The 13,659-nt window shown below is 31.9% G+C and overlaps 1 protein-coding gene across 3 annotated transcripts in view; it reads left to right on the forward strand.

Moving 5' to 3' along the window:
* Positions 1-3,476: 3,476 nt before the first annotated feature.
* LOC148282977 (uncharacterized) overlaps positions 3,477-13,659 on the forward strand; it is a 61,719-nt gene continuing 51,536 nt past the window's right edge. For 2 of the 3 annotated variants that reach the window (XM_088224236.1, XM_088224235.1), the window contains exon 1: positions 3,477-4,549. In XM_088224236.1, coding sequence (XP_088080362.1) covers positions 3,961-4,549 — 589 coding nt within the window. In that variant the 5' untranslated portion in view covers positions 3,477-3,960. The remainder of the gene's footprint in view (positions 4,550-13,659) is intronic. The other variant, XM_088224234.1, reaches the window with a different exon arrangement.

Genomic DNA, 13,659 nt, shown 5'->3' on the forward strand with positions numbered 1-13,659 from the left:
TGACCACTTTAACCAGACAATACCTTGATTTTTAACTACCTTTTCGCTCTGTAGCTGCAGGATCTAGATTTTATTTGTAAACGATTATTTTTTAATTAAAAACAATTTTCACTCGTTGTTTTTTTGTGCAGCGTAAATGAGAGCTAGATTTCTAAATATCTGTGCGCTATGCAGCTGCAAGACGTTTTGTAATCTAGCTCTTATATGATTATTTAAATTTGAGCTTAATGGAAATGGGGATCGAGAATCTCAATCGCCAATGCGCTCTGTAGCTGCAGAGCGTGTCGGGTTGCTTATTGTAAGGCTCTCGAATTGATTTCCAAAAGAATGGCGCTATGTTTATTATCCTAATTAAATAAATGCATAGACTTCTGCCTAATTATTTCAGGAAGCTGAACTTTTGAAGCTAATAGAAATTGATTTCTAGCAATATCTAAAATATGTTTTTATTCGCCAACATTTACTTCCTAAAAAAAATATAGATCTAGCCAAAGGTCCCTTATTGTAAATCTAGACTGGGGGAAGCTACTTTTTTTTATGGCTCCAATACAGTTAAATGTATTTTTAAATGACAAAATGATGGATATTAATTATTTGAATTTGTTTTGATAATTTTTTTTGCTGAAATTTTAGGTAAAAAAAAACCATTTGAAGTATCTTCGTTTTTAAATGAATAGCATACTCATGTATCTTTACAATAATTTTCTCATTTTTATTTACAAAAAAATGTGTTCTAATATTTAACCCTTATTAAATATTTTTTCATATCTATTGCATTCTTGCAGTAGCCTTCATTTATTTATTTATTCTATTTATCTATTTACATACATGTAGTTTATTACACATTATTTGAGACATAAGTCCCAACTCCATGGGACTAAAAGTCTTGTGTTGAGATGGGACGAGCAATTAGTTGACACAGACACATGAGTATATCACCACAAATACAGAATCAGAAACACAAAAAATAATTTGGAAAAAGCATATATATGGCACATCAATATGGTAAACAGTACACTCAAACATTCGGAAAATATTCAAGGAGTTTCCTACTTAAATTCCTCCCACTAAGAAAAATCCAGCCCTTATCTCATCTCTTGAAAATAGTTTTTGTCTTTGAGAGCTTAATACGCCTTTCTAAAATATTGAATACTCTCGGTGCGATAAATGAGAGATGTCTGTGAGCAAAAATCCCACAGGTTTTGAGTATGACATAATTCGTGCTCTGGGAAAACCTCGTACATTTAAATTGAAAATAAAATTTTACCCACACACAGGCCATGCCTTCGTGATTTTTTAGTTTGATTTTATGTTATACTTTTTCTATGTATTTGTTGCTTATACCTATTGTCAAATGCAAATAAAATATCTAATAAATAAAAAAGTTGAAAAAAACTTCCTTCCCGTTTAAAAAACGCTTTTCCTCTGTGTTACAAAAAATTTCAACCACAATAACTCACTCGTTTACAGACATTAGGACATTTTGATCAAAATATTTTTGGCAGATGTTTTATTAGGCCATTATTGGGAACATAAAAACTAATGCCCCGAATATATTCAGGATCATTAACCAGAAAAAATACCTCGTTATGCTACTTCTAGGCCAAACTATTGCAAGCTAGGTTAACAGGTAGCAAAAATATCTTAGAGAAACTCCGTAGATTGCAGATTGAAACCAGTTTGTGGTCTAGTAGTTGTGTCGAAGACTCATGGGTCATTGAAATTGCCCACCCCTTGCCCGAATCTTTTTATAAAGACAAGTGTCATCAACAATTTTAATGTATGTCCAAATGTTTGTAGACAGGCTGGACTTTTTTTTTAAATTTATTTATTTACAATTTTAAAAAACCCGTTAGGGTTATATAGAAATTTAATATTGTCTAGTCATTTTATGTCTCGTCTAGTCTAGTTAGTTCAGTCATCAGTGCTTTTTCAGATTGATTTTAAATTTGTCTCTAGTAAAAATTTTCAAGTAGTAAGGTAGGTCGTTGCGGTGTGTAAGTCCATTATGTAGTATTTTTGACTGTCCTGTGTTTGTCTTTGCTTTTTCAATATGATAGTGTTGTTGTTGTCTGGTGTTATATTTGTGTATGTCAGCATTTTTGACTAATATTATGTCGTCGTCTTGTATGTTTCCCAGTGTTATTTTGTGCACAATTTTTAAGGTCTCAATTTTAGTCAAATAGTTTATGTCAAACTGGTGTGTTTTTTTGTACAGTTCAGTCGTAGAGGTCAGGTAGGGTAGGTTGTATGTTAGTTTAAAAAATTTATTTTGTTGTCTTTGTATTTTTGTTATGTCTGTCTTGTTACCAGTTCCCCAAAAGGTGATCATGTAACTCAATTTACTTTTGACATAGGTTTTGTACATCATAATTTTTTCCTTTCTTGGTATAAAATCTTTAATTTTGTAGCAGAGGCTATGTAGTGATGCCATTACTTTAGTGAGTTCGTCTATGTGTTTTGTCCATTTAAATTGTCTGTCATTTTAAGAAGGGAATATGGACGCCTAGGTATTTACTAGGCTTATGACTAGTCATTGACTGATTTAAATGACCACTTTACATACTGTAAACTTTTCCATTCTGCCTTTTTTTAAGCATCTATATTTCTGAAGTAAAAGAGCTAAAACGTTTAGCATGTGGATTAAATTTATACAGATGAACCAATTTACCTACTAGACAACGTTGATAACTCCCTAAGGAAAAAATTTGGCATATCTGCAAACATTTTGACATACTCAAAACATTGTTGATCAAACTAAATGGTACAAAAAGAAGTATAAAAATTGAAAAATCGTTTTCAGGCGTTGCCTAGTAGGTAAATTGATTCAGCTGGGTAAATCTTCGCTTTTATTTTATATTAATTAGGTTTCTTTTATGTATGTGTCTTTTAGATACATATTTTCTATTTTTAGTACAAATTTTCATTCAACTCTACTTTTGACTGTTTTTGTTTGTTTGTTTTTTCCGAGTCCGCCAAAGTACTTAAATAAATATATAAAATAAATAAATCTCACCTAATGCCTACGTGATAAATGTTTCAGCTCTTTTACTTCACAAAAGTCAACAGACGGAAGAATTGAGGAAATGTGTAAGAATAAAGTAAAAGGTAAACAATTATGTAAACCGTAAAAGTTTTTGATTTCCAAACTTTAAAATTTCTAAGCGTTAAAATGAATTCGTTTGATACTAATGAAGTAATAAAAATTGAGATCAAATAAATTGTCAGTCACTGCCTAATTTTTCGGGACAGTGTTTGGAGTCGCAATGCAACAGAAAGATAATTTTATCAGGGGATTCATCCTGTACGCGTGCAATCTGTATAATAATTGCTATTAGTCGTCCTTTGTTTAACCGCGGTAGCAGTGGTAGACACCAAACGGTATCTTGATCAAATTTTAATATTCCCCGTGCCCAGTGACGGCCACTGGAGCGTAAAATCCGAATAAACACCTCTGCAATTGTTCAAACCACTTCAGATAACTCCAGTCCATAGAGAGCCTTAGATCACCGGGCTCTGCAGTTCCGCTAACTTAAATTACATGTTATTCCATCGAGAACAGCAATAAAATATCGGCCTCGATGTGTATTATAGAATAAGTATAATACACCACCACGGAACGCTATTACTCGAGTGTATCAAACAGTCTTCGGCTCCGTTCGAAAACCGAAGGATGCTTGTTTTTATTCATATTCGTTCCGGTGTGTACCCCCATATGCCAAAATTCATGTCGCAGTAATTGATAGTGATTCGGCTACCGTTTCTATATAAAAAGATATCGATCTAGTTACTTTTTCAGTTCTAATTCGATTGCATAGGAGGGAGCACCGTACTATGTTTTGATTTATCACGTGTAAACGAGAAAGTACACGCGAGTGATTGATAAATGGCATTCTTTTCTCCGCAGTGCGACAGGTATTAGACTAACAACTCGACGCGTTTGTTTTATCTTCTGCGAAAATGAAGCGGATAAAGTGTTTGAACTTTGAATTTTTGGTCGCCTTCGTTTCGTTGAGCTTTTTGAGTCCTTGCACCGCGCAAGGATCAAACAATGCCAATACCCTCGCGCGACTGTGGAACTTGAGCAGAAATAACGAAAGGATAAACGCGAGAAGTATCGACAGTGTAATAACACCCAATTTTAGTGCCCATTCACAAATTAATACGAAATCAAGAGGATCGCCGATTGACGCTGAATCGCCTTGGATCGCTAAATCTCAAAATTACCCTATATTGAAATCAAACCAAGAAACCGATAACCACTCCATTCGAAATACTTTGCCTATTGATTCTGCAAGTATTTTGAAGACAAAATTTGATTACTTAACTAAACGTAATAATTTGAGTCATATAAATGACACGGTTTATAAGGATAATGACTTCAGCCCTAGAAAATTCCCCCTTGAAGATGGGATATTGAATCTTGGACGAAAATCAGAATTCCTACCAGTCGCAAGAAGCTTACATAACGATATTAAAAGAAGAACCAATGCCAAATCCTTGGATCTTGATGAGATGCCTACAACTCGTTCTTCGAAAAAAAAATCAGGTATGCACATAAAACTCAAAAATATTTTAACACTTATTTAACAAACAAACAAACACTAACCAACGTTCTAGTACATAAGTAACATTAATTTACAATATTTCATTCGTTTTTTTAGTAAAACCATTTGTCTTCATATGTTTATTAAACTCATACAAAAACATCTACAATAATTCATGAGTTCAACCAAACTCTCATCATTAACGTATATATATATTTTTTTAAATAAAAAACCTTTATTAGCATAAATAAACAATACAGTCAGTAATAAAATTAAACACTTAAGGTTGATAAAATAAATAAAACAACTTTGTTTTTAAGCACTAATTTTTATTTTTCACCGACCGGTTTCAAAGCAAACAAGCTGTCAAGGTTTACGTAACTAATAAATCGATTCCTTTTTATTTTATTTCTATTATGTTCACTAAATACTACACGTGAACCCAATAAATCATATCAAAATAATGATATCAGATTACCACCCGTGTAAGGAAAAAGGAAAAAAAACACTTGATTTATTGGGTCCACGTGTAGTATTTAGTGAGCATTATAGAAATAAAATAAAAAGGAATCGATTCATTAGTTACGTAAACCTTGACAAAGAAGCTTGTTTGCTTTGAAACCGGTCGGTAAAAAATGAAAATTAGTGGTTAAAAAGAAAGTTGTTTTATTTATTTTATTATAACGAATAACCACAAAGTTAGTGCTTCAAATATAAACTTTATACTTCAGGTAGAACTTGCCAAAAAAAAAATGGCACTTTAGTTTGGCAAGTTTACAAAATAACATAAAAATAAAACAAAAAATGCAAAACAAAATAATAAAATAAATAAAAAATTAATCAATTTTAAAAATTGAGAAAATATAACACCAAAAAATATTAAATAAGATCACAAAATTTATACACACAGGCACATATTAAACATACATCTCTTTTTTCAAAATACAGTAATGTTAATTATGTCAAGAAGCTTTTCTTTAATTTATCCTTAAATATTCCGTAATTCATTTTTTTATTTATTTATATAATAACGTGATTAAGGTCCATTGCATGTGAAGTAAACTAACTGACTTATTGTTAACTTTTTGCTTGTATTATATTTCTGTTAGCATAACGCAAAATATTTTTGTACGTAAAAAAACAGTTTAGTAAATAAAAATTGTCAAAATCTCACAAAGTCAAATTTGGAATACATTTTTTTTTCTATTTTGTCAGTCAGGTCGCTTTGCCTGCAATGGGCTCATATCATAGTAAGTTACTGTCCTGCTCCTTGTTCGGAATTTCTGAATTTAAAATAATTAAATATATCAAGCATAACACTAATGTAACATATATTTATTCTGCTTGTTATTTACTAAATTTTCCTATTCACTTCAGTTCTTGTTAAACTAAAGCTTTTGAAACATTGGTTCAAACATAAACATAAAAATTCACAGTATTGAAATATTAACCTGTATCGTTAATTCATTTAGTTTGAACATAAAACATGTCATTCAGTTTAATGTAGCATGCGATAAAATTAAGTTATCGAGACATCGTAAAAGCTTCATCACACTATAACAGGTTTATTAAACGTAAACAACATATTTTAACACGCTAATTAAGTTCACTTTCATTCATAATCGCCACTTAATTAAGTATGCATTGTATAAACACACATGTATACTCATCAAATAACAAGAACTTTGATTGCTTAAGCTACTAGTATTTTATAAAAAAACAAGTATACATATACACCAATGTTTTGTGTTTGTCCGAATGTTTAAAATCAAGGCAGGATTTAACTTCCTTAAAAGTCATTAAGAATAACGTATTAAAACAACAGGGCTGGGGAGTTTTCGAAGAATTAAACATTGAATTCTGGGCATTGACCTGTCATTTTTTTTTTTTCTTTATACATAATATAACACAAAGTATTTTACAAGTATAATACGTTAATTTACATTCCCAGGAGTTACAACACAATTCGGGACATAAATAATATTACCATTAAGAAAATAACACATATTGAGAACAACAAAGAAACAAAGCAAGTTTAACACCTTTAAAACTAAAAATACAACAACAATATATGCGCCTAAAACCTTTTTTACACAAGCGGAATAAAAACATATATAAAAAAACGCTTTTAAGAATTAAAAAAGTATTGAATCTACTAACAGAAATAAGGTCATTAACATCAGATGCTATGCAGATGATGCTGCCATAGTGATAATGAAATCGTATCCATCTCAGTTAGTGAACATTTGGATGCCTAAGAAATGTCGTATAGTACAATGAACACATGATTATTGGATACATAATTCGGATATGCAAAACTTGTGTCAGACCAAATCATGGTGTATACAACAGAGGCGAGGATAGATAGAGAGAAAATAAAAAATACGAAAAACTAAATAAAAAAGTCAGAGATGAAAGTACTAAAGGCAATCGCAGGGAAACCCAAAAGAGGCAGAATCTACAGTCAAGAAGTTAGATGGATTTGCGATACCCATTGCATAGTCGTGGTAACAGAAAAAAAACTCCCTTTACTACCTCTACGACCATCACGCTATTTCCTCGTAGGGGTAGGCAGAGAGGACGGACCACCAAACACGTCTATTCTAGCATACATTTCTAGCTTGCTCCACATTCATACATCTTGTCATACATGCCCTTTTTTTCTGACTGCTTTTGACATGACCAGACTTAAGATTTTGGTTTATTTGATCATGCCACGTCTTTCTCGGTCTTTTAGGTCCCACGTTACTATTCATTCTCGCAATATATACCTGTTTTAACATTTTTTTTGTAATCCATTCGTTCTACATAATCAAATTATCTCAGAGACCCTTTCTCAATCTTATCAATTAAATCTGACTCAGATTAACACTGTCGCCTGATTTCATCCTTTGCTCTCTTCCTCCACGTATCTGAAACCAGTTTCAAAGACCCTGGGTATTTCTATTGGCTTCCCTTATACTCAAAAAACATTTGTTTTTTTAAATATTTAGGAGTATGAGTATGTAAAATTATTTGTGGACAGGCTGCGAGTTTTTCACGTCTAAATTTGTTGCAACAGAAAGGAAAAACCAAAAAAAGTGGCCACTCAAACCATTTATTTACAGGCTATAAGCCCTGTAAATGTTTTAACCTCTTTAAAAAAAACCCTTCTGTTGCAACAAATATAAAGACGTTACTGCTTAAAATAAATTTTATAAACCTCGATTTTAATTGAATTAAACTTAACAGACTTCATTGACCCATCAACTCTGAGTTTTGTAAATTATATCAAACAAGCTGAAGGACTTATGTCGGCTATTGTCTTTCTTTTTCATGATCATATTACATTCACCCAAATGGTAGCATCAACTGTGTTAACTTATATAAAATTTAGTAATGTAATTTGATTTCACAATGGTATTTTTAAAAATATTGACATCAATTATGCTCATTATTATGTAACTTTGAAAAATTGCTTTGAAAACCATCGAAAGATCAATTTCCAAAATCGTACAAATAATGAAAAAATAAACAGATATGTACAGTATATAAAAATATGTAATTTCAAACACAGGTTAAATAGTTTTTGTTATACAGAGGGTAAATTTGCCACTTAACCATCTTATGGCACGTTATAAGGACCATATTTACCTAGAATTTCTTTCTTCAAAATGCTCCTCATCTCTGTTGTAATCCGTTTAGTATATTAACATTAACCCTAAAACCTATTAGCTGTTTTATGGAGGTAAGCGTAGGAAGTATTTTGTGGTCAGGTCGAAATTCGTTTGACGATAAACATGATTTTTTAAAATAATTTTGTAATAGTGGTTTCACACAAACAACTTTTTTGATTTAACTACCAAAAATCACAATTTTTTTTATATGGTATTATTAATATGAGCAGGTTTATAGTAAAATAAATATCTCTTTTTGAAAAGTTACAAAATAAACATTAAAAAAATATTTCTTATTATGAATATATCTATTTTTTATAAACATGGCTTAATTTCGCTTCTAAGAATAAAAATTTTATTTCGACAGAAAGAAAAAAAAATTGTGAGAAAGGAATATGGAAATCTAGGCAATTACAAGGCTTATGACCTGCCATTGAATGGTTTAAGTCAGCACTTTACACACTGTTTCAAACCAGTTAAATTAATCTCACTGACATCAATAGATAATCTAGCTCTTTTACCTCACAAACGTCAACAGTTTGAAGAAAATGTACATTTTCAAATACAGGCAGAAGTTACCGTGTGTAAGGTGACCATTTACACCAGCCAAAGCCGGAGACGGATTGCGGTCCCACGGGTAGTGATGCGGACTTCAGAGCAGGAAGTCCGAGATTGGAATCTTACCCTTCCATAACTTGATTCCCATTTTTTTAACGTGGTTATATACAACTAAAAGAAAATGGTTTCAGAATTGAAAAATTTTGGTTAATCATACGAACGCAAATGGTTATTTAAAAAAAATGTTACCAAATATAATTTTTATAGTGTCAAGCCACAACTCCTTTTAGTGCCTCGTTTTATTTTTTAGCCAGGATGCCAACTACAGCGATAAATTACAGCACAAAAAACCTAGGGTTGAGAATAAACGGATTTTATTTATGTGTTCTCATCGGAAATCGAACCCGAAACCTTCCGTGCGTGAGTCAAATGTCTTAGCCATTACAACACACGAGCACATTACAGTTGAAGTAAACTAACTGAAGAAATTCTTCAATCATCAGATCAAGCCGGCTCGAAAACGAGCGTTAAGAAATTGATATGTTTCAATTTCTACTGTCAGCTCTTAGATTAAAATGCTTACAGCGATAAAATCGAAATAAATTACATCATTCAAATGCTGTAAAAATCACTTTGACTTTTTGTATTTAACTTACCTACACTTAAACAATACCTTCAATATACTTTATTTTTTTGCCTCAAACTGTTTTTATCTTTAATTATGTAAAGCGTAATATAATTCAATACTTTAAAAAAAAAAAAAAAAACCATGTCATTTTATTAGTTACATTTTTTATAATACATATTGACTTGCTATACCATGAAACGCTTGAATTTTTACTATCTACCTGTCATGTAAAAGCCGTCTGGGCGTATATACCTAATACGTAAATAAACTAAACTGTCGGCCTCGTGTTGTAATGGTAAGCGCGTTAGCCTGCCATGCAAGAGGTCTCGGGTTCGATTCCCGACATGGTTGATGTAAAATATTTATTTAAATGGGTGTTTTCACACTAGAATATTTCATAGTCCCTGGACTGGTACCTTAAGCGTACGACTTATCATCTTACCTTCATGTAACAAAAACTATCAAGATACGCTGCGATTGGTGTACCAATGCAGTGTCCTGTGCACCATTAGGTGCGGAAAGAGAACGATGATGATGATGCGATGAAATAAACTAAAAAAATAACATTTATATTTGAAGCACTAACTTTGTGGTTATTCATTATAATAAAATAAATAAAACAACTTTGTTAAATTAGTGGTTAAAAACAAAGTTGTTTTATTTATTTTAGTAAAAAAATAACAATAAATTAAAATGCACAAAATTTTCGATATTTTTTCTTTTTTTTTACGTACAAAACTGCCTAACTAGAGATTGCTTCCCCGTTTTAAGAAAGTAAACGAATTTTTATTTTTAATAAATATAACAAACAAAATTAATTAAAATTTATTATTATTATTATTATTAAAACACACATAAGAATATGCTTTTGTGTTCCCTTTTCAAGACTGTCCTAAGCTGTTTGGATAATTTTAATTAACATGGATATTTTGTACATAACGAACCAGCGAAAAATGATTTAAAAACTTACAGTTTACAGAAAACGAATTCACTTCTTTTGCAATGGGCATATTTGCTTTCATACTTCCTTCTCATTAAAGTTTTTCCTCTTAGTTGCAATAAACGTTAACTTTTCATTTATTTTCTTTTTCGCATTGATTAGCTTTGATTTGCACAAATAAGTTTTACGCATTCAAAAAAATATATCTGAGCTAATCAGAGCATGATGAATTTAATTTAGATAATTGCCGCACAAAAAAATAAGTTATTAATCATTGGTTATCTTTTATCGAAAACGTTTTGTAGAATTCTCCTAACACATACATAATCTGTTTCTCTGTATTCTGATCTAATTTGCTGAACATTATAATTTATCTTGGCTCAATTAGCTAGTTTTTCGGTCTAATACGCTGGCCAATTTCGAAAATCATTATCTTCAAACAAAATTTTGTTTCAAATTAGAATAATTCTAGGCTACGGATAGGATGTAATTTATTTTCAATTTCATAAGGTGCATTTTTTCCATAAACAAATCAGTCCAAGTGACTTAGATGTAATGACAAATCTAATGTTCAATAACTACGCAACCCATATTAAAATTAATAATAAATTGATAATGTCTTAGTAGGACGTTTTTATTCGTTTTTATTCTTATTTTAAGAGGTGAACATCAGTACTATTCGAGCTTTTGACATCACTGTGGCCTGTGAAGATCTATTGTGACGGGCTCCGTGGTGTAGTGGTCAAGACGCTTGACTCACACACGGAAGGTTCCGGGTTCGATTCCCGGTGAGAACACAAAAATTAAAATGTGATTTTTCTCAAGCCTGGGTGCTCTGTGAAGTAATTCACCACTGTAATTAGGCCTTCCGGCCTGTTGTGGTGCAAAAAAAAAAAAAAAAAAATATGTAAAAATATGTCTCCGTGAAAAGTTCTCCCCCTCCAAACCCAGACCCGTAAAGTATCGGGCTATTAGGTAAGGGGCGACCTCTTTAACATCCTCAGGTTTAATCACTGGTGCCCCGATGATGAGGCTCCTTTAATGATGTTAAGAATCACATTCACATATAATGTGTTTAGGTGTTTCTTCAACTGCACTGCAGAACCTACATCTAGAAGTTTGGGTAAGGTTCATTTTAGCAGAGTGTTTGTTCAATCTGCGGTGCCCTGTAAGAGCTCAAGTGATAACCCTCAATTGATTTCGGCTGAACTTAATAACGTCTAAGGTAAACCTTTGCAAGTACCCTTTTATCAGTTCCTTCGCATGGTGCTCACCAGGTACTTCTTTCCAGAGCAAAACGCTCTGCGTCATGGCCCACGACCTACGCACATTACGAGGAACACATTTGGGCAACCCACATAAGGGCTTAGGGCTTATTGGGGCTGTCTCAACTCCCAGCCTTGCCAATTACTCAGTTGCCTCATTACCGTCGATGTTTGAGTGTCCAGGTACTCAAATTAATGTCACACTGTTACACTCACCGACACAATTAAGCGCCCGTAGACATTAATTTTGAAATCTCGACAGAGTTCAGTGCTTTAAGAGCAGCCTGACGGTATATAAATTCAAAAATATCTATTATTTTGTTTTTGTATGGTCTGCCCAGGTTTTTACGTACGCAGGCATAGATAGCATAGAGTTCTATTTGGAAGACAGTGGGATAGAGCCCTAGGCTAATAGAGAACATTTTCGCGGGTCAAACTCCGTGTATCCCAGCACCTGTTTATCCATCTTTCTTGTAGCCATCAGTGTACCACACAATATCTTCTTCCCTGTAGGATATAACCACTTACCGACTTTTCGATATCTACCGGTTTCGAAACGTTCCTGTCTCTTAGTCAGGATACCAATTGAACCAGCACGTAAAACCCACTATACACTTTACTACATAGTTTTTTGCACAAAAATATAAAATAACATGCCATGCATTTTAGTAGGCAACCCTTACATGCACTGGTAAGGTTATAAAAATGTTTGATGTTGTAGGAGAAATAATTGAAAAAAGAAATAAGGGATGAAAGGAGGGGCGTGAATTTCATAAGTATATGGTAACCATTACAATGTTAATCCTAAAATGGACTTAATTGAAAGGTTGTGTGATTATTGATCAAATGAACGTTACTTTTTAAAGCTTTCGTATCGTGAAATATTTCCACATTATTTCATTTGAACCTTTTCATATTTGTTTGTAAAATTTTAACTCCCGTATTAGTCATGATCAAAATTGTTCAGGTGATTTGGGAATTCGGAGAAATTGTTATTGTGAGGACACTTCGTGTGTTTTTTTAACATAAATAAATATCAAAATTTCTTGATGTTCTTCCAACGTTTACTGAAGGACACGAATTGCATTCTATTTGGTAAACACCTAAATTATTAAATGAATTTATTTCATATTTTTTATCAAGCAATAATGTATCGATATTGTTATTTGTATAAAGTGCAAGTACGACATTATTTGGCTAACGTTTTGATACATTTGTGGATATTATATTTACAAGCCAAATTCTTTTCCATTTATTATCATCACTAGTTATTATTAAGATTACTGTAACAGGATACAAACATTATTTTTTCTTTTGCTTTCTATTTAGATATAAAGAAGAGTTTGATTAAAAAATATAAATAATTTATGTAAGTATAAAACAATGCTTTAAGTATGAGTTATTCAGATTTTAATTTGTCTAAACAGAGGGGGAAAACATTTTCTAGAACAAAATATGGAAGTCCAGCCATTTACAGGGCTGATGACCTGTCATTGGCTGGTATCAGTAGCCACTTTACACGCTGTGTAACATTCACCATTCTACCTTTGTTTTAACATCCAAATTTCCTCAACTCTTTCATCTGTTGCATTTTTTGAAACAAAAAAGCTAAAATCTTTATCATGTGGGTGAAATTCATCTGGCTGAACCAATTTACCTACTAGGCAACGCCTGAAAACAATTTTCCAATTACAATACTTCTTTTTGTATCAGTTAGTTAATTCAGTGATGTTTTGAGTGTCCATGCGGCTCGACTGTGGAATCATCTCTCATACACCATCAAAGATGTTACTACAGTATCTCTGTTTAAATCACTTCCGAAAAAACATCATCTTTCTCTTCCTTAATCTCTTTCCCTTTCTTATTTTCTCTTTTTTCCTTTTTTCTTTTGAACAATTGAATTGATTTAAGGTAAAATATTAAAAAAATCCATTAATTTTTCGTTTATTTTTTTCTTTGTTTTTTTATTTTTATTTTCTATTGAGTATTTTATTTTGTTTTATTCGGGAAACATACAGTACAGTTACATAGTTTTATATTTTACACAATCAGACTTAACTCTAAT

The sequence above is a fragment of the Micrasema longulum genome, unplaced genomic scaffold (assembly GCF_059751315.1).
Source record: "Micrasema longulum isolate JH-2025_06_02 unplaced genomic scaffold, ASM5975131v1 h1tg000274l, whole genome shotgun sequence".
NCBI lineage: Eukaryota > Metazoa > Arthropoda > Insecta > Trichoptera > Brachycentridae > Micrasema > Micrasema longulum.